At 48.7% G+C, this 21212-nt stretch overlaps 2 protein-coding genes across 4 annotated transcripts in view; one reads left to right on the forward strand and one right to left on the reverse strand.

The window, feature by feature from the left end:
* Nucleotides 1–10450, forward strand: part of ATPAF2 (ATP synthase mitochondrial F1 complex assembly factor 2) — a 20403-nt gene extending 9953 nt beyond the window's left edge. The window contains exons 5-10 of the mRNA XM_037733592.1: nucleotides 18–338; nucleotides 2434–2531; nucleotides 4156–4236; nucleotides 6949–7061; nucleotides 7552–7667; nucleotides 10028–10450. Of these exons, the coding sequence (XP_037589520.1) occupies nucleotides 18–338; nucleotides 2434–2531; nucleotides 4156–4236; nucleotides 6949–7061; nucleotides 7552–7667; nucleotides 10028–10165 (867 nt within the window). The 3' untranslated portion in view covers nucleotides 10166–10450. The remainder of the gene's footprint in view (nucleotides 1–17; nucleotides 339–2433; nucleotides 2532–4155; nucleotides 4237–6948; nucleotides 7062–7551; nucleotides 7668–10027) is intronic.
* A 1358-nt stretch (nucleotides 10451–11808) lies between these two features.
* DRC3 (dynein regulatory complex subunit 3) overlaps nucleotides 11809–21212 on the reverse strand; it is a 43357-nt gene continuing 33953 nt past the window's right edge. For all 3 annotated transcript variants that reach the window (XM_037733595.1, XM_037733594.1, XM_017514834.2), the window contains 3 exons: nucleotides 20128–20251; nucleotides 12811–12942; nucleotides 11809–12124 (listed from right to left, as the gene is read on the reverse strand). In XM_037733595.1, the coding sequence (XP_037589523.1) occupies nucleotides 12011–12124; nucleotides 12811–12942; nucleotides 20128–20251 (370 nt within the window). In that variant the 3' untranslated portion in view covers nucleotides 11809–12010. The remainder of the gene's footprint in view (nucleotides 12125–12810; nucleotides 12943–20127; nucleotides 20252–21212) is intronic.

Consider the following 21212-nt stretch of genomic DNA (forward strand, 5'->3'; position numbering starts at 1 on the left):
GTGAATGGTTGGGAACATTTTTCATCTTCAGCTTGTTCCGTGGTGAGATTATCCTTCCTGCTTTTGTCAGATATATTTCTGTAAGGGACTCAGAGTTGGCTTTGTCTGCACCAATTCAAGTGGCTAAATATAGGAATGGTCACTTGATTCCGCTTAACAAATCCCTGAGAGTTTTTCATTTGATCTTTCAAGGTGGCTTTGAGATAAACCTGGACCACAGGAAGCTGAAAACTCCCCAAGCCAAGCTCTTTACCGTGCCCAGCGAGGCCCTGGCCATCGCAGTGGCCACTGAATGGGATTCCCAGCAGGATACCATCAAGTACTACACCATGCACCTGGTAACAAGTTCATAGTGTGAACCTGCACCCCGAGACCCACCTAGGCCTTCCTAGGGTAGACCCCTTACCAAGTTCTGACAAGGCCCTGGGGGATGGTCCTTTGCCTGCTTGGGCCCCAGGTATTCACCTCCTCTTGAGTCACTAATGTGCTAAACTCTTTCCTTGTCTGGTCTGGCCACTTGCACTTCTGTCTCCTGGGAACACCATGCTGGATGGCGGGTTTCGCCTCTGGTTTCAGGACAGATGTCACCTTCACTGACTGCCCAATTCTCTTATTTTCTATGACAGCAGCTGGCCATTTGTTTTGTCAGCGCTTAGACAATTTATAATTGTTTTATGTTTGCACATTTATTGTCTGTCTTCTCCACTGTCTGGTAAGCAACAGAAGGGCAGGAGCCGTGTCTGTTTTACTCACCAGTGTCCAGACAGCCACTAGGAGGAGGTATAGTTGGTACTCAGTAAATATTGGCTGAATATAGGATCCACTGGAGACAGATGAGTGAGGTGAGGAAGACTCCCTATAGAACCAGCCCTCTTGTCCACACCAAAGTGGCCTGCTGAGGCACCCAGGCTGCCTGGGGAAGGAAGGGTCCAGCCTCTGCAGCTTCTAAACTGTAACCTTGGGCATGTCAATGCCCCTTTCTCAGCCCCGTATCCCCCATCTATTAAAGATGAGTGATAATAGGACCCACCTCACGGAGCCATGGTCAGGATGAGATGAGATGCTGCATAGAAAGCCCTTGGCATGGTCCCTTGGCTGACTCCTATATTGACTGACTGGGCACTCAGTCAATATAGGAGTCAGCAGCTGTCATCCCATTCACTGTTGTGCTCAACCTTTGCAAACCCAGGTGGGCCTCCTTCCAACATGACAGCCTGCTGAGGTGCTGGCCTGGTCCTTGACAGTATAGTGAAATTAGGGTGATTAGGGCTACAAATGAATAGGTATCCTATGCAGCCTGTTATTGACAAGGTAAGTCTGGAAAAAATAGTCTTTTTTTTGAGACAAAGTCTCACTCTGTTGCCCAGGCTGGAGTGCAATAGTGCAGTCTCGGCTCACTGCAACCTCTGCCTCTTGAGTTCAAGCGATTCTCCCATCTAGCTGGGATTAAAGCTACAGTAGCTGGGATTACAGGTGCCCACCACCACACCCAACTAACTTTTGTACTTTTAGTAGAGACATGGTTTCCATGTTGGCCAGGCTGGTTTTGAACTCTTGACCTCAGGTGATCTGCCCACCTCGGCCTCCCAAAGTGCTGGGATTACAGGTGTGAGCCACCATGCCTGGCCAAAAAAATAATCTTGATTCTGATTTGAATGGTCTTTCCCTGCTTTCTAAGCTGTAAGGGGGCCAGCTGGTAAAGGTTTCTAGTCAGATTTGAGCTCCATCATTGATACGTGTCTTATTAACTGTATGTGATGATGCACTTAACCTGTCTGGGCCTCAGTTTTCACGGATGGGCATAATAATAGAAGCTATTCCAAAGGGTTGTTGTGAGGATTAATTTTTTTTTTGAGGCAGAGTCTTGCCCTGTCACTCAGGCTGGGGTGCAGTGGCAAGATCTTGGCTCACTGCAACCTCCACTTTCAGGTTCAAGCGATTCTCCTGCATCAGTCTCCGGAGTAGCTGAGATTACAGGCACCCACCACCAACAACTAATTTTTTTTGCATTTTTAGTAAAGGTGAGGTTTCACTGTGTTGGTTGGGCTGGTCTCGAACTCCTGACCTTGTGATCCTCCTGTCTCGGCCTCCCAAAGTGCTGGGATTATAGGCATGAGCCACCGCGCCTGGCTGTGAGGATTAAATACACTAGAGCCTGGTAATAAAAGGCATGTGACCATGGGGAGGTTCACTAATCCTGGGGCTGCCGTAAGGTTCCCTTGAGTCCTGTGAACATCAACACAAAGCCTCTGGCGTGGAGCCTGGCTGTGACACCCTCTCAGTAGCTGTGCTCCTGCTCCAGTAGCACAGACGCCTCTGACGGGGCTGTGCTGTGGTGCTGTCTGCTATGTTTCAGATGTGGTGTCCTCAGGAAAGCAAGGCTTTTGCCTGACCCAGCAGGCAGTGACAGGGTGCTTTTTGCCTTTGATTCAGACCACATTGTGCAACACATCCTTGGACAACCCAACCCAGAGAAATAAGGATCAGCTGATCCGAGCAGCTGTGAAGTTTCTGGACACCGACACCATCTGGTAATGGACATTTATATGGGTATTCCCTTTGGGTTGAGACAGTCCCTGGGGCTGTTTTTCATGATTTGCCCAGATGGTTATTGGGGAAGAAGAAACCCTCTCCATTTATTGCAAGGACAGGGAAGGTAGCCCACTTGACTTTGGCACTTGGCTGCTCTACAGCCTCTTAGGAGGAGGACTCCTTGGGCTATGATGGTGTGAGAACATGGCCACCCCTCTTCTCTAGCCCAGAAGCTGCTCCTTAGGCTGCTCCTTAGGTTATACAGCTCTTGGAGGTGCCACGTCCACAGACCCCTTAGGCCTAGCCGGGGCCTCTGACCTTAAACTTCTGCCCACTGACACTTTCTCAGGTAGGCATACTTGACATTACAGATGCTGATATTTAGGAGTGTCCTTCCCAGTTCTGAATTCTCCTCTGTGTCTATGTTTCTTGGCTGATTGGTCAGTAATACTGAACGAAAGTTGAAGAAACAATGGAAATGATTGAGCAGCACTGTGCCTGCTAGCCCAAGTGCTCTAGGATCCTGAGTCATCTCTGATGACACAGAAAGTCGGCACCGGCAGCTGGAGGCATGCTCTTGAAGCGGGTGGCCCATAGCTAGTGAGAAAGCCTACTCCATTTATATTAGGGTTCACTTGATTGCGGGGAGCAGAAACCCATTTAACCTAACTCAGACAAAAAGGGGATTCTTGGAAACTATACAGGGATCCTGACAGGAAATAAAGGACAGTTGGGTCACCAGGAAAGGGAGCTGGAAGATCCAATGTCAGAGCTCCTCCCTGTGCCCTACTGGGGTGATAGGAGCGTTGGTGAGGAAAGGCTGGCCACTCATCTGCCCCTCCCAGCATCCCAACTTTTCCTGTATAACTCATGACCTCTCTTCCCCACTTTGCTTACACAAGATGGTGGATTTCCATAGTGCCCACTTGGGTTCCCATCCCATGAGACCTTGCAGCTCAGCTCCTCTCAGCTGACTCATGTCTGTGTCTCTTGTTCAAACAAATGGCACAGGCTGGCCTCTAGAGTGGTTCTATCGGGTCTGGCATCTGTGCCAGCCACTGCATCTATAGCCAGGAGGTGGGTGGACTTATGAGGTGTAAACAGGATATTTGGTCTGTGGCCAGGGGCACACTCTCTTGGAGGGGGTGAAAGTAGGGATGCAAAGACTGAGCATCTGGCTCAGCATTCCCATTTGGCATCCTGGTCAAGCAGCTGTGGACCTGGGGTTGCAGACTGATTGGATCTGCTTTAGAATGGCAGTAACATAGTGCAGCAAGTTTGGAGCTGTCAAATATTTGGGGTCATTTATGGTAGTGGTTCTCAAACTCAAGCTTACATTAGAATCCCCTAGAGGGCTTGTTAAAATAGATTGCTGGGCCCCACCTCCAAAGGGGCTGATTTCTATCAGGATGTGGCCTGAGAATGTGTATTTCTAACAAGTTCCCAGGTGATGCTGGTGCCAGGGCCACACTTTGAGAACCACTGCTTTAGAGGAAAAGACTTGTGGGGCTGGGATGGTGGTGGTGATGTTTTTGCTGTTGTCCTTTGTGTTTTTCCTTTTCTATCACTGAATAAAGGAATTGTACTTTTTTATTAATAAAGGCGATTTTTACAATGAATTAGCTACAGGGTGGAGGAGCCAGAGACATTAGTGGAACTTCAAAGGAATGAGTGGGATCCAATCATAGAATGGGCTGAGAAAAGGTAAGATGTGCAGCCCTGCAGAAAACACTGACTGGGCACCTGTGTTGGTGGATTGTTGGGGTCGGGGGCCACGCTGGAAAACTAATGCCCTTAGCTAGTCAGCTTTTTTATTTCAGAGTACTCGTGGGATTCGGCTCCCCTCATGATCAGGGATAGGGTCTTCTTGGGGAAAAAAGCACCTCAAACTCATTTCAGCACACCTGCTACAGCAGTGCATGAAGTGTAGGAGGCAGCTCTGTGTCCTCGGAAAAGCACTGGAGTCTCCAGGTCACCTTCTGCCATCGGGTCAGAGCAGCAATGTCAGTATAAATCCCACCTCTGCTAGAGACTCAGCTGTGTGACTTTTGGCTAATGAGTTGATCTCTCTGAGTTTCAATTTCCTTATATATAAATGGGGCTAATAATCCCTATGTCCCTACCTCTCAGGGTTTGAGGAGGAGTAAATGAATTGATGTATATAAAGGCTTAGCATCCTGCTTAGCACACAGTAAATGTTCAAATTTTGGCAGTGATTTTCATCTTCATCACAATTGCTGTACTATGAAATAAAATAACAGAACAACATGTATGATATGTATGCACTTGGAGAAAAGTATGGATAGCTTCCTGCAAAATTACAGGTAACATGCAGCAGATATGTAGCTTCCAGGAATTGATACAAAGTATTTTTCCTTAATAGGAAGATTCTTTTGAGTGCAAAGTTGAATGTTTTATTTATTGATGTGGTGGCAAAAGAAATTCGATTTCATTTGATCGCAAGGGAAATTTGGAAGGGCTGGCTTTCATGGCACCACCTTGACCATGGTATTTTCTAAGCTTGCAAGGCACTTTCTTGGTATAGCATTTTTCACGAAAGTGATGTTACCAATCTGTTCACTGATACGCTACATGCTGCCTGATGCTCACAATGTGGCAGGTTTCCTTAAAGGAGGTCTTAAAGGAGAAGGCAAAGCCAGTGCTCTAAAGACCAGACTACAATTCTGTGTGGGAATGTGACAATACAATGTCATTTCAGAATCTAGTGAAATATAACAATAATTTAGGTGCTTAGAGAGCTTTGCTATAGTATAAAATCTTCAGATTCTTGTGGCAGGAAATATTCTATCCTTAAGAGTTTACAGAAAAACTTAAGCCATTTCCTACAGTCCATTTGCACTATGAGGAATTTTAGCAAGAATTTTTTCTTTCTTTCTTGAGATGGAGTCTTGTTCTGTCACCCAAGCTGGAGTGCAGTGGTGCAATCTTGGTTCACTGCAACCTCTACCTCCTGGGTTCAATCGATGTTCGTGCCTCGGACTCCCAAGTGCCTGGGATTATAGGTGCTTACCACACCCGGCTGATTTTTGTGTTTTTAGTATAGCTGGGGGTTTCAGCATGTTGGCCAGGCTGGTCTCGAACTCCTGACCCCAAGTGATTGCCTGCCTCAGTCCCCCAAAGTGCTGGGATTATAGGTGTGAGCCACTGTACCCAGTTGTGTTTTTTTAAGTAACAGAAAAAAATCAGTGATATATGGAAGAAAATTACAAAAATTATTTTTATCCCCCATTGTGTTTTTCTTCCATTTTACTTAGTTATGGTTATTCTTGAAAATGTATCTGCTCTTGAAACCAGCACATGTCCCGTAAACCACAGACCAAAAACAATGCCTTGATAAATGTTTGAAAAAATAGATCAGGCAGGGTGGCTCACACCTGTAATCCCAGCACTTTGGGAGGTCTAGACGGGCGAATCACTTGAGGTCAGGAGTTCGAGACCAGCCTGGCCAACGAGGTGAAACGTCATCTGTACTAAAAATACAAAAATTGGCCAAGTGTGATAGTGAGCACTTGTAATCCCAGCTACTCAGGAGGCAGAGGCAGGAGAATGGCTTAAACCTGGGAGGCAGAGGTTGCAGTGAGCTGAGATCACACCACTGCACTCCAGCCTGGGCGAGAGAGCAAGAAAGACTCCATCTCAAAAAAAAAAAAAAGGAAAAAAAAATGTTTGAAAAATAGGTGCTGATTTGTCTCCGTGGCTCATGCCTATAATCGCAACACTTTGGGAGGCCGAAGTGGCCAGATCACTTGAGTCCAGGCATTTGAGACTACCTCAAGCAACATGGTGAAACTCCAACTCTCCAAAAACAATTAGCTAGGTGTGGTGGCACACGGCTGTAGTCCCAGCTACTTGGGGGACTGAGGTGGGAGGATTGCTTGAGCCTGGGAGGTTGAGGCTGCAGTGAGCCAAGATTGCGCCAATGCACTCCAGCCTGGGTGACAGAGTGAGACTCTGTTTCAGTAAAAAAGAAAAAAACCTCCATGATATATGACATACATAAACATTATTTTAAGGAAAACCATTTTAAATACTGTTTTTAACTTTTATATGGCCTCAAATGTGAAAATCTTTTTAAAGAGATGTAAAAGGCAGATAGCCTTTTGATGGAGATTCCAGGTGAATGAATGAGCACTTCAGGCAACTAGCTGAGCACTAGCTCACATGACTCAGGAACCATCCCTCATCCAGCACAGTTTCTTGGACCTCTGAGTTTGCTCTTGAGGGACAGAAAATTGGGTTGGGAGGGCACTGACAATGGTGGCAGTTGCTCCTGGAGTCCTCAAGACCAGCCAATGCATACACGCTTAGAAGCTTAGGCCTTTGTTTCTAGTTAAAACGTGGGCTGCTTTTGGGCTACAGCATGACAGGGACAAACTGAAGCCCTTTTCCTTTCAGATATGGGGTGGAGATCAACTCCTCCACCAGCATAATGGGACCCAGCATCCCCGCCAAGACTCGGGAGGTGCTTGTCAGCCACCTGGCGTCTTACAACACGTGGGCTCTGCAAGGTATGTGTGGAGTTTCCTGTGGGCGTGGCAGGTGGCTGTGAAAGCCATCAGTGTCTGAAGCCTATACTTGCCCCTCCCCAGGTGCTGTGAGTGGGGAGGCACCGGAGGGCTCCAGGCTAGCTGAGTGTGGAGGCTCTGATGCCAGCTTGTCACTCACCACTGTAGGCTCACGCCTTTTCACCGTTGACTTCTGCAGCTGAAGTCTTGAGTTCAGTCTCATTGCTCTGGCTTGGGTCACATGTCCATCCAATCACTAGACGGTGGGGCAAGCTCTGATTTGCCAAGTTTGGGTCATGCGTCCCACTGGGTAAGAGCAGAGGAGGATCACCCCCAGGGAAAACCAGAGTGCTCTTTCAGAAGAGTGGCCCAATTGCCAGATAGCTCTTTGCACCACTCATTCCTGTTCTCTGCCAGGGCTACTGGGACTCACAAGGGGTAAGTTGTGGCAGCTGCCCTGTTTTGGGTCCTGACTTGGCTTGTGTCCCTGCAGGCATTGAGTTTGTGGCTGCCCAGCTCAAGTCCATTGTGCTGACCTTGGGCCTGATTGACCTGCGCCTGACGGTGGAGCAGGCCGTGCTGCTGTCACGCCTGGAGGAGGAGTATCAGGTGAGGAGCAGTACCTCAGGTCCTGTCTCCCCCTTCCTAGTTCAGACTCACTCTGAGGGAGCGGCTAACCCATATGAAGTACTGTTATGTATACCTGGCTTTTATTGCTTTTGTGTACGTGCATAAATCAAAATCAAAGACCAGCAAAAGTATTATCAAGTAGACCTGGTGTGGTGGTTCACACCTGTAAACCCAACACTTTAGGAGGCTGAGGTGGGTGGATCATTTGAGGTCAGGAGTTCGAGACCAGCCTGGGCAATATGGCAAAACCTCATCTCTACAAAAAAATACAAAAATTAGTGCCTGTAGTGCCAGCTATTTGGGAGACTGAGGTGGGAGGATTGCTTGAACCTGGGAGGTGGAGGTTGCAGTGAGCCAAGATTGTGCCTCTGCATTCCAGTCTGGGTGACAGAGTGAGACTCTGTCTCAAAAAAAAAGTATTGTAAAGTAATAACAATAAAAAGATAACATAAGTGCCACTGCTGTGTTCCTGCACGTACCCATCTCACCTCCTCTCAGCAGCCTGGTCAGGTAGGAGCTGTGGTTATCTCTGTTTTACACAGGAGGAAACTGAGATGCAAGGTTGCACCTCTGGAAAATGTGCCAGCTGGGGTTTGAAGCCAGGTCTGGTGATTCTAGGGCCAAAGCTGTCAGGTCCCACTCTGCACATGGAGGTTCATGGGTGGATAAAAGACCACCTGGGCTTGATAAAGCCTGCAGAACAGCCCTGCCAAGATGACTGAGAACCTGTTTGTGCCCTTACATCAGCTGAGCTTTCATACCCTGACATTTTATCTGGCTGGCAGAGGAGTATGGGATAGCTGCTGTTTGTATACAAGTTTGGATTTAGTGGGCTCAGAATTAAGGTTTTGCTACAGTATGGTTTGCATTTTTTAACTGAAAATTATGGCCATCTTTGCAGTCTTTTTGTTATGATGCCTCCAACTTCAGAAGGTTAATTGCTATTATGAATTGGTCCCTAGTATGGTTAAAAAAAAAAAAAAAAAAGCTTTTTATAGTGTATTTCCCAAGTTCGTGTAGTTTTCTGCTCAGAAAAATGCCAGAGGAAAACCTTTTTGTATAACAAAGGAGGCCCACTACTATTCTCTGATGTCAGAACTGATTACATAGGAAGGGAGTGACTTGTAGGGCTGGTGGGAAGCCAGTCTAGGCTTTGCTTCTGACTATAGGACCCAAGCCAGGCCATCATTCTCTCAACTTGGGTTTCAGTCCTCTACAAACAGAGGAATAACCTGAATTATGTATGTGATGGTATACAATGAAAGTATGGGATGCTCTTCAGATAACATATTACAATTGCACAGATTGGGACTGGGCAGCCCAGAAGTTCAAATAGCTTCTGTAGCATGGCAGATTCTGAGTTCCTGGATGAGCTGGGGTGGCCAGGCCAGGCTTCTTAGGCCCCTAGCCAGGGAGGAGCCAGCGGGGTCTGGTTGGAGTTACACTGTCTGGACAGCCACATTGTGTGTCTGAGGGTTCTTCCCTCTTGTTTTTAGAGTTCCAGACAGAATCTGCAATCCCCAGTGTGCAGAGCAGAGACATCTGTAGTTCTGTGACTACCTCAGGAGTCAGAGCTGAAGCCACTGTGTGGTCTTGCTTGATTTAGTTATTCCACCCACATGGGGCTGCACTCGCAGCCCAGCATGCCAGTGCAGCTTGAAGAGGCTGTCAGTTCACAGGCTTCCCGGGAGGAAATGTAGGAGAAGGAATAGCACACAGGTCAGGTCTCCTCAAATAAGTCATATTGTGGTTCGGGTACCCAGCCTGCCTAGTGGTGGGGGCCTGGGCCTGGACTGTACTTCTTCGAGACCATCCATGCCACAGAGAGCACAGGTGTCTGCTCTGGATCCCTAGGTGGGCGGGGGTGTGTGTGCGGTTTTTGAGACAGGGTCTTGCTCTGTTGCCCCCGTTGGAGTACAGCAGGGTGATCTCGGCTCACTGCTGCCTCAGCCTCCTGGGCTCAAAGCAGTCCTCTCACCTCAGGCTCTCAACTAGCTGGGACTACAGGTATGTCCCCACCCCCCGCCACACTACCCAGCTAATTTTAAAAACTTTGTAGAGATAAGGTTTCACCATATTTGTCCAGGCTGGTCTTGAACTCCTGGGTTCAAGCTGTCTTCCTGCCTTGGCCTCCCAAAGTGCTGGGATTATAGGCGTGAGCCACCGTGCCTGGTCCACCTGGGTGTTCTTACCTGCCGCCTCCCCCTAGGCATGTCTCACGTTTCGGCAGGATCCAAACCTGTTGCCCTTGGCTGAGCTATTGAATGGAATGTGGCTTTGGCCAGGAGGCAGCCAGGCACTGACCACTCACACAGCAACTCGTCTTGTCCTTCCTTCAGATCCAGAAGTGGGGCAATATTGAGTGGGCCCATGACTACGAGCTGCAGGAGCTGCGAGCCCGCACCGCTGCCGGCACCCTCTTCATCCACCTCTGCTCTGAGAGCAGCACAGTCAAGCACAAGCTCCTGAAGGAGTGAGGCCTGGGCAGCGCACACCCAGCATGATGGTGGCAGTACAGCCACAGCTACCCTGGCCTTTGGGGTTCCCCAGCCTGTGGGGCTGGCTCCCTTGGCCTTTGGGGCTCAGCCTCAGAGTCACCCTGAGATTCCCCCAAGACACAGTGCGCTAGTGCAGCTGTCCAGAGGTCAGCCTGATTTCCACCCAGGTGCCCCTGGTTTGGCCAGCAGTGAACGTGGGAGACAAATTGTACAAGTGACTTTCTCTCAACACTGATTTTATTAAATATTTCTCCACCCTGGAAATGTGCTGAGCCCTGTTTTCACGTGTGCCTCGGCACTTCTCCATTCTTCCTGTTTTGTCCAGGTTTCCTTAGGTTGAATAGCTTCTTTCCCACGGCATGTTTGGGTATCTGCTGCCTGTGGCCGGGAACCTCGCACTGGGGAAACAGTCATGTCATCCGCAGGCAGCTCTGTTTATATTCTTTAGCCTCAGCTTGAAGGCTTTTTCTGGCTGGTTTTTAATCAAACGGTCTTTTGAAATGATCTTGGTCTAAGCTGGTTGTTTCTATTTTTCCTACTGTTCTAAAACAGATGATTTACTCGAGAAAGTAGAAAATAGAAATTGTTCCTGGGCTAAAAGCCTGGACGGTCTTGGCGAGGTCACCTGATGTCCATGTTTTCACTCATCACCCACCCAGGAGTCCTAAGGGTCCTCCCGACACAGCCACCTCTAGCGTCCCAGGAGGCAGCTGCTGCTTTCTGGTGACGGGCCAGTGAGAGGGCAGTGGGGAGACTGTGGTTCTCAGGCAGACAGGCTCTCTCAGCCCTGTGTCTTTGCCAGGCTGAGTAAGGAAATGGCATCAACACTGCTCACAGGGCACTGATCACATGCTGGGTGCCTCTCCACGCTTCCCATGCACTGTCTCCCTGAACCGTTCCTCGACTGCACTCTGAGATACTGTCACTCTAAGGTACTGTCACACCAGGGCTGCGGAGGTGATGCAGTGGAGCAGAGATGCCCCGCCTGTGCTCTGCTCTTCTGGAGGGTTCTCAGGTCCCTATGGCAATCCTGAGCCTTGGTGGGCAGGCCCAGGCCCTAGCACCCTGGTGGGAGCTGCAGCCTCTCCTGCTTCTCCGCCCCTCAGCACCCAGAGGAGAGAAGGTCTCAGCCCACCCCAGCCTCTTCTTGCCTGTTGGTAGCAGCCTGCCTGGGCATGGCAGGGGAAACAGCAGGGGCACGTGTCTGACTTTATGCTACAGCCAAGAGTCTAGCCAATGGCAGCGCCGTTGGGACCAGCTGTTTTTCTCAAATTCTTTCCTCCTGTTCATATGTGAACATGAATTCTAATTTTTTTTTTTGAGATGGAGTCTCCTCTCTTGCCCAGGCTGGAGTACAGTGGCCATCTCGGCTCACTGCAACCTCTGCCTCCCGGGTTCAAGAGATTCTCTTGCCTTGGCCTCCTGAGTAGCTGGGATTACAGGTGCATACTACTATATCTGGCTAATTTTTGTATTTTTAGTAGAGATGGGGTTTCACCATGTTGGTCAGGCTGGTCTTGAACTCTTGACCTCATGATCTGCCCACCTCGGCCTCCCAAAGTGTTGGGATTACAGGCGTGAGTCACTATACCCAGCCAGTTTTGTTTTTTTTTTTTTTTAACGAATAGGGGAAATGTGACGTGAATCCTTTATTTTCTCTACATTTGGAAGTTCTTCCAGGGGTGGGGGAAGAATGGTGTTGGGGATCGTGGTTGAGAGATGCCCAGCAACTCTCCTGATGATGCTTGGTGAGGCATGTGCACTTCCTTCTCCTAGTTGGGGCTGGTGCTTTGTTTTGAAGAAGCCCCTGTGACTGACACTCATCTAGTCTAGGATGTCGCTGTATTCAAGGTTGTCCAGTTCACTCTTCATGTGGTCGATGTACAGATTGATCTCCTTCACGCGCTTGCGGTTCCTCATGATCTCATCCCTGTGAATCTGAGGAATGAAACCAAAACCAAAGGCTGATTCCTTACAGCAGATCATTGGTTAATATTTTTTTTTTTTTTTTTTTTTTTTGAGATAGAGTCTTGCTCTGTCACCCAGTCTGGAGTGCAGTGGTAAGATCTTGGCTCATTGCAACCTCTGCCTCCCGGTTCAAGCAGTTCTCCTGCCTCAGCCTCCTGAGTACCTGAGATTACAGGTGCATGCCACCATGCCCAGCTAATTTTTTGTATTTTAGTAGAGACAGGATTTTACCATGTTGCCCAGGCTGGTCTCAAACTCCTGAGCTCAGGCAATCCACCCGCCTCGGCCTCCCAAAGTGCTAGGATTACTGGTGTGAACCACCGTGCCCAGCCTCATTGGTTAATATTTTTCACTGAGTTCAGTTTGAGGGAAGGGAAAACAGTTCCTTGAGATCTGCAAGCCTCCTCATTTGCTTCAGAGCCTCCCCAGGTTCTGCTGATCTCTATATTTGAAGTAGGAGTTAGAAAAATGATGAAGCCCATGGGTGTTAAAGTCTCTGGGCAATGTTGTCTTCATTGTGGAGTTCTACAATCCTTAATTTTCTTTCTTTCTTCATTTCATTCCTTAATGAAAATTCTAACCACCACCTAGGGAGGACTTCCATGTCAGCCTAAAAAATTTTTCCAACCTGCTAGGATGGCTTGGCATTGACTCACCTTGTCTACTAAACGTGTACACCAGGAGTTGATTCTGGTCACTAGCTCATCTTCTCGATTGTCAATCTTCAGGAGGTGGATGTCGTGCGATGCCCCGACAGCATTAACAGTCGTATCCTTATCAACAAAAAGCTGGTGAGTGAAAAGAAACCAATGAGATTGTGTGTGTCATTACACCCCGAACACTAAGACAGCTGAATAGCAAAGGAGCATCTGGAAGTTACCTGGCTGTGCAGGCCACACTCGGAGCAAAGCCCACCTTGGTATCAGCGGACTCTGCCGATTCATCTGTGACAGCCACCTCCCCAGCGCAGGGCAGGTGTTGTGGGGAAAGAGTCAACCAGGGTGTTACTTTGCAGTCGCTGCTGGAAGCATGTTTCCTTCAGGGTGAAGGCAGGTGGCTGCCCAGGGGGTACCTCACCCAGGACATCTGTTCTCACAGTGCTTCTCTCTCAGTTACTCTCAAGTCTGACTTACCCAAAACCTCTGCCTGCTGGGTGAAAGGAAGCATGAGGCTGGCTGAGGGTCTCAAGGCTGCTCTGAGGACAGCAGACCCTACAAACCGATGGATGTTCACCCCACAGTTGTCCCTCCACTGCCACTCATGTCAGCAAAACCAAACCTTGGATTCCATTTGGGTTCTCCTTCTGCCTTCTCTTGTTCCTGATTCTGCTGTCATAAAAAGTTGTTAGAAATAACCACCCTCTAATAGGCCTCACTGGTTCTAGGTGTTGACACTATGGCTGTTGTTGATTGGGGTGGTTGAAATGGAGTCGTTTCCTAGAGCAGGGCAAGGCCACTGAAGCACTCAGTAAGCAGTTGCTTCCACCTTGAAGCAGAGGCGCTTGGTAAGGCAGAGCACCTGAATGCTCTGTATTGCAGGGAGGACTTGCAAGTGGAGTATATACTTTTTGTTCTTTCCTATAGTGGCAGTTAATGGTCTCTAAAACATGTTCTGTAGAATCTTAAGATGTTAATATTTCTGCCAAAAAAAAAAAGTATTCTTCTTTGGTCAAATACATTTGGGAAAGCCAGCACACCCTAGGCCCCTGCTGAAAATTTGCAGGGTACAAAGTATTCCGAAGGCTCTACAAAGTCCTGTTCTTCTTTTTACTTCTATGAGATAAACTTTTTTAGCTTTGGCATATGAGTGAGAACATGATGTGTTTAACTTTCTGTTCCTGGCTTATTTCACGTAACATAATGTCCCCCAGTTCCATCCATGTTGCCATGAATGCCAGGATTTCATTCTTTTTTTATGGCTGAATAGTATTCCATTGTGTATATGTGCCACATTTTCTTTATCCAGTCATCTGTTGTTGGGACACCTAGGTTGATTCTGTATCTTGCTATTGCTAACAGTGCTGCAGTAAACATGGGTGCAGATATCTTTTCAATATAGTGATTTCCTTTCCTTTGGATAAATGCTCAGTAGTGAGATTACTGGATCATATGGTTCTGTTTGTAGTTTTTGAGGACCCTCCACAGTATTCTCCCTAGTGGCTGTCCTAGTTTACATTCTTACTAACAGTATATGAGAGTTCCGTTTTCCTTGTATCCTCACCAGCATTTATTTTCTTTTTTTTTTGTCTTTTTGATAATCATTATCCTAAGTGGGGTAGGATGATGCCTCATTCTGGTTTTTATTTGCATTTCCCTGATAACTAGTGATGCTGAAAGTTTTACATGTATTTGTTAGCCATTTGTATGTCTTCTTTTGAAAAACATCTGTTCAGATGTTTTAAATTGAATTGTTTGTTTTTTTGCTGTTGAGATGTTAGAGTTCCTTGTATATTCTAGATATTAATACCCTATCAGATAAGTAATTGCAAATATTTTCTCCTATTGGGTAGGGTGTCTTTTCACTCTGTTGATTGTTTCATTTGCTGTGCAGAAGACTTATAGTTTGATATATTCCCATTTATTTATTTTTGCTTTTGAGGTCTTATTCATAATTTTTTTCCCAGACCAGTGTCCTAAAGCATTTCTCCTGTTCTGGTCATTTTATAGTTTCAGGTCTTTTGTTTTGTTTTGTTTTGTTTTGTTTTGTTTTGTTTTGTTTTGTTTTGTTTTTTTCTGAGACAAGGTCAGGTTCTATCGCTCAGGCCGGAGTGAAGTGGTGCAATTTCAGCTCACTATAACCTCTACTTCCTGGGCTCAAGCCATCCTCCCACCTCAGCGTCCTCAAAAGCTAAGACTACAGGCACACACCACCATGCCCAATTAATTTTTGTGTTTTTTTTTAACAGAGGTGGCGCTTTGCCATGTGGCCCAGGCTGGTCTCAAACTCATGAGGTCAAGCAATCTGCCTATCTCGGCCTCCCAAAGTGCTGGGATTACTACGCTCTACCAGTTTCAGGTCTAACATGTAGGTCTTTGATCCATTTTTAGTTGATTTTTGTATAGGGTGAGAGGTGGGGATCTAGTTTCATTCTTCTGCATATGGATACACAATTTTCCCAGCACAATTTATTGAAGAGATTGCTTTTTCCCCAGTGAATGTTCTTGTCACTTTTGTCAAAAATCAGTTGGCTGTAAATACACAGATTAATTTCTGAGTTCTCTATTCTGTTTCATTGGTTTATGTATCTGTTTAAAAAAAGAACAGGCTTAATTCACTTTATTTTTCTTGTATAAAAACCCTGTGTTACTTTGGGAAGCCAAGGCGGGCAAATCACCTGAGGTCAGGAGTTTGAGACCAACCTGGCCAACACTGGTGAAACCCCGTCTCTACTAAACCAGGTATGGTGGCATCTGCCTGTAGTCCCAGCTACTTGGCAGGCTGAGGCAGGAGAATCATGAGAACCTGGGTGGCAGAGGTTGCAGTGAGCCAAGATCACACCACTGCACTCCAGCCTGGGAAACAGAGCGAGGCTCCATCTCAAAAACAAAAACAAAAAACCCTGTGTTGTAGCCACAGCTGGAGCCTGGGTCCTCTGCAGAGACTCTGGTGTGGGTCTCGACAAGATGGTCAGTGAATTCCTGATAGGAAGACTTAGTGACCTCCCAGAGGTCAGGGGTCAGGCAGCTATGGGTCTCGGAGATGGCATCAAAGGTGGCCTTGGCAAAGTTGCCCAGAGTGGCAGTGCAGCCTCTGCTGTGGTGTAGCAGTTGTCAGTACTGGCCATCCGCAGCATCTTCTTGGGGACAGAGGCCAAGAGGATGCCAGTGCCCCTGAGTGCAGGGATATGTTGCAGCAGCAGGGAGCTGCAGCAGCTTGTCATCTTGCAAGGGATAGTGTGGGGCTGGCGATCTTGGTCCTCCAGTAGCCTCTCTGCATGGGGACAATGGAGAGCTTGGCTAGGATGATGGCCCCTCTGATGGCAGTGGCTGCTTCCCTGGAGCACTTAACACCCAGACTGATGTGGCCACTGTAGTCCCTGCTGGCAACAAACACCTTGAACCTCTATGCTGGCTGGGGCTGCCTCTGCACTGCTTAATCTTTAAAAGCTCATCCTTGAGTGAGGCCCCCAGGAAAAAGTCAATGATCTCAGACTACTTGATGGGCAGGGATAAGAGATAGCTCACCTCCAGAGACTTGATCTTCATGTCCTTGACAAGGCAGCCCAGCATGGTGACAGGCATCCACTCCTTGGCCTTGCCTCTGAAAGCTCCACAGCCTTGGTCCCTGCCCCAACTATGGCCACAATCCTAGCCCCAGATGCTGCCGACAAAGCTTCCATAGTTTCCCTTTCTAGGCCCCTGGGTCTTCCTGCTGCACTGGTGTCATCTACCATTTGGTGTTTTCTCAGAGAAGTATGTGTCTGTTTTATGCCAGTACCATGCTGTTTGGTTACCACAGCTTTGTAGTATATTTTGAAGTCTGGTAATGTGATGCCTCCAGCTTTGTTCTTTTTGCTCAGGAAAGCCTTGGCTATGCAGGGTCTTTTATGGTTCCAAATTTTAGGATTTTTTTTTTTTTTTCTACAAAGAATGTCATTGGTGTTTTGATGGAGATTGCACTGAATCTTTAGATTGCTTTGGGTAGCAACAAAGTGACTTTGAGTCAGGAACAGCTAGTGCCCCTCCCCAGGACCACCACGCTGCTAGTGGCTTGAGGACTTGCTGCCCCATGGCACATGGGATCAGATCATTCTGTCACACCAAGGAAGGGTACCTGATGACCCTGCAGTCCCCTCTGCCACAAACAAAGGAGCAATTTGGCTTGATGGGGCAGGGACAAGCCAACACAGAGTCTCCTGGTGCCAGCTGGAATCCCGTGGCAGTCCCATATCCAGAGACTGCTGGCTTGGGTCAGACCCACTGCCGCTTGAGCAGAGCCTCGGGACCTGCATCCTCCCGTGGCCTGGGCCTGAGCACTCGCCCTGCCCTTGCAACTGGACATCCACATGGATGTTCAGAGCAGCCAGGCAGCACCTCTGACCTCCCCACCTCCCTAAACGGGCAGCTGTGGTTGCCGGCACCACTCAGACGCCCTCCCTCAGTGCCGGCTCCAGGCTGTCTCCTCAACATGTATGTTCTGCTTTTCCTCTCAAAGCTGGAAGGACTTTAGATGTGGGACAGATTGGCCCCATGTAGGTCATGAGCTGATAACAGTCACTCAACTGCACGAGCGGAGTTTTATAGATAACCTACCTCATCAGGGTGACTTATCAAGATATGCTCATTGATAATTAGGTAACCGAAGCCAAATTTTTTCACCCACAGCCCCTAGTCCCTCCTCTGAACATCCCCATCTTGCTATAGGCTTAGTAGACATTTTGTCAAAGGCTTTCAATCAAACTGCCTGGGTTCAAATCACAATTCTATCACTTATAAGCTGTGTGTCCTTATGTCTCTGTGCCTCAGTTTCCTCATCTGTAAAAAGGGAACCATAATAGTACCTACTTTACCAGGCTGATGTGAAGATTAAAAGAGCAAACATGAGTTCAGTGCTTCTCAGAGGGCTGGCCCTCAAGAGGTCCCCAGTCAATGTCAGTGATGTTTTTTTTTTTGAGACAGGGTTTTGCTCTGTCAACCAGGCTGGAGTACAGTGGCATGATCATGGCCCACCTTGACCTCTTAGGCTCAAGTAATCCTCCCACCTCAGTCTCCAAGTAGCTGGGACCAACAGACGTGCATCACCATGCCTGGCTAATTTTTTAATTAGCATTTGTAGAGATGGGAGTCTCGCTATGTTGCCCAAGCTCGTCTCAAATTCCAGGGCTCAAGTAATCCCTCCACTTCAGCCTCCCAAAGTGCTGTTGGTATTACTCATATAGCCAGAGCATATTTTTCCTCCTGAGAAGAGTTGGCCACGTTTTTTGTTGCTTAGATATAAGGAGACTTAGACCATGGTATAAGGTCCTGGGGAGTCTCTTCCTGTAACTGCAGGTGTAAAGCCACAGGAATGGCAGTCAGTTGGCACCAGGCAGAGCCAGCTGGGGCTGGAGGGAGGGCTGGCCACTGAAAATGCCAGCTCAGCCTGCTTCTCTGCTGTTGGCCTCTGGATTCATCTTTTTCTGTGTGTCCCAGGCATTAGAAATTGAGCACATTTCAGTCCTGTGCCTTCTGGGTGTCACAGACATGGGAGCTGTGCTGGGAGGGATCTCCACCCACCCCAAGATGGTCCATCTGGGGAATTCCAGACTGGTCACTCAGGGACAGCCTTAATTCCCAGGGAAGGTGGTATTTTCCTGTGTCTGGTCAATAGCAATTAGCCGCATTTAACAGCCTAGGGAAAGATGGCTGGTGTCATGGTGACCCTGTCACCACACTGCTATGTTGGGTGTCTGTCTGGGCCCCAGGACAGAGGCTGTGGAAGTCAGGGACTGCTGGCCCTCTGTGTCTACAGAACTTAGCCCCATATCTGGCAGAGTGAAGGCTCGGTGAGCACACACTCTCGCTCATTCTGCAGAAGACGCCTGGCATCTGTGCTGCACATTGTATACTGTTGCTGGCACTGAGGAGGCACATGGTGGTGAAAAGGCCATCCCTGTCCTCCTTCATGAGCTTATATGTAGTGTGAATAGTCACGTCAGCAAATACACATCAGCCAGATAGTTGGAAATTGTGATGAGGCTCTGACCTGATAAATGTGGCGTGTGATCCAGAGACACTGGTTTTTCAGGAAGGTGATGAGAAAGGGCCTCTCCCAAGAGCTGACAGTTAAGCTGAAATCTGAATGACAAGGACAAGCCAGGCACATGGAGACCTGGGAAGAGCGTGTCTGCCAGGCGGAATATCAGCTGGAAGAAGCAAGGCTGGGTGATTGGGGAACAGCTCAGAGGCTGCCGCTGAGCATGAGGAGTGAGGGGCCTGGGGGTGGGAATCGCCCATATGGGCAGGACCAGCCACGAGAGTCTGGGGGACTATGGGGAGGAGCTTACTCTAGGGATCAGGAAAGCCACTAGAAGATGTTGTGCAAAAGTGTGCAGTGATGGGGTTTGGGTTTTCAAGGGTCCCCCTGGCTGCCAGTGGAGGACAGACTGTAAGAGAACAGTAAAGAGGTGAGCCGTCCAGGCCAAGAAAGATGATGGCTTGTCTTGATGGTGATGTGGAGACAGAAAGAAGCCGAGAAACTGGCAGTGGAGTGAATAATGCATGCACTAAAGCAGGCCCTGACAACAAAGTGTCTCTGCCTGGACCCTTGACGCCTACACTCCTTCCAGAGACATAGACATGCTGCTGCTGGACCCCAGCGCAGACATCTGGGACAGCCTTCTCAGCAGGCAGACCCCAGGGATGGGGCCAGGTGCCCAGCCTAACCCTGCTGACTTTGTGACCATGCATCAGTGGATGTGCTGCTGCAAACTGGGCGGCATTGTGCTGAATCAGAAATGGTGGTTCCAATACCCCCACAGTACTCATCATAGAGACTCTAAGGTTAAGAAGACCGCCAGGGGAAATCTCGGACTTCAACCTCCATCTGTAACTGCTTCTCTTAGCGCCAGAAGCGTCCGTATAATTGAACTTTTAGAAACCAATGTGTTGGAAAGTTGAAACCATCTAATTATCATGAGCTTCTCTTTAACTGAGCCCCACTGGGTGCCCCCGCAGGTGCTTTGTTAGCCTATTTTGTCTGCCAGCAACCTTGCAAAGTGGGTTACTGTCCCCTTTGGCAGTTGAGAACACTGAGGCTCTGGGAGGTTGTCAGGCTTACTCTCAGAGCCTCAGTCCAGCACAGAGCTGGGCTGGACCAAGTCTGTCAGGCTCCAAGCAGTGCGCCCCTCCCCCCTCTCCCTTCTCGCCCAGCTCTGCCTCACCTTGCTCAGCTCCATCTCCACCCTGTGCCACCCAGTCCAACTCCGCCCCCCTTTCCCCCTTCCCCCCTCCTTCCCTTCCCTCCTCCTGCCATGCTCAGCCTGCCCCGCCTACCGCGCGCACGTCCTCAGACAGGTCCTCGTCCAGGTCGCCCTTGATAGCCTTTTCCAGGGTGCTGATAGAGATCTCCAGGACCTTCTCGTGGTGGTGGTTCTCCAGGTCCCGGCACTGGGCCATCGTGCAGCCGTAAGTTAAGCAAAGGCCAGGGAGGAGCAGGCCCGGGGCGTCCCTGACATGCTCAGAGGGCCGGGGACAGACTTTAAGGGCCCAAGGTGAGCTCGGAGATTCCGGCTGGCAGCACCGTCCACCCACAAGCACCAAACTCTGGGCCATCCCAGACTCCCACCCCCGCCCACACCTGGTCATCACTGATGGACCCTCAGCCCCTGCCATCATGCCACTTCTCTCCCTCCTGCATGGAGGCTGTTGGCGCTGGCCTCTGGGCTAACTGCTTCTCACCCTGTGCACTTGGGACCGCTTGTCGCCTCTATAACTTGTCTCCCTGAGGGACTGTGAGCCTCAGGAGGGCAAGACCAGAGGGCTGCTTCTAGCTCGATCACAGCAGTTTGCCCCATGTGGAGTGCCTGAGTTCCGGTGGAGGAAGGTTGGCCATGCTCCAGCGTGGGCTCCTCACTTTAGCATTTCACCTTATAGTGATGCACTCCTTATAGTGTCTTCCATGTAGGGGTTGCCTGCAACACAGGGGGCATCATCTCCCAGTGAACATAACCCATATGAGAACAATCATGCTGGGACTCTACTGCAAACAGCCGGTCCCTGTGCAGAAGTCCCTCTGAGCATCCAAACCACAGCTCTAACCAGGCCATCATTGTTCTGAAAGTCGGGAAACCCTCTCAGACCCTGTGGAACATTCTTTTGAGCACGCTAAGTGGTTGCCAAATCTACAGCCTTTGAAGGTGAGCTTTTTCTTGGTGAAAAACTGGAGTTTTTACATTCCTCTAATTTCAGAGGTGAAGGAGGATTCCCACTAAATAGGATCCTGTGATGAATTTAAATATCTTGGCAAAGATGCAGATCTTTCTGTAAATCAAACCGAGATTAGGTATTTCTGGTAAAAAGTGAAGTATGATTATAGAGCACTGACTTTTTACTGTCTCTGTCAATGTGTTCGGAGCACT

The sequence above is a fragment of the Cebus imitator genome, unplaced genomic scaffold (assembly GCF_001604975.1).
Source record: "Cebus imitator isolate Cc_AM_T3 unplaced genomic scaffold, Cebus_imitator-1.0 Scaffold538, whole genome shotgun sequence".
NCBI lineage: Eukaryota > Metazoa > Chordata > Mammalia > Primates > Cebidae > Cebus > Cebus imitator.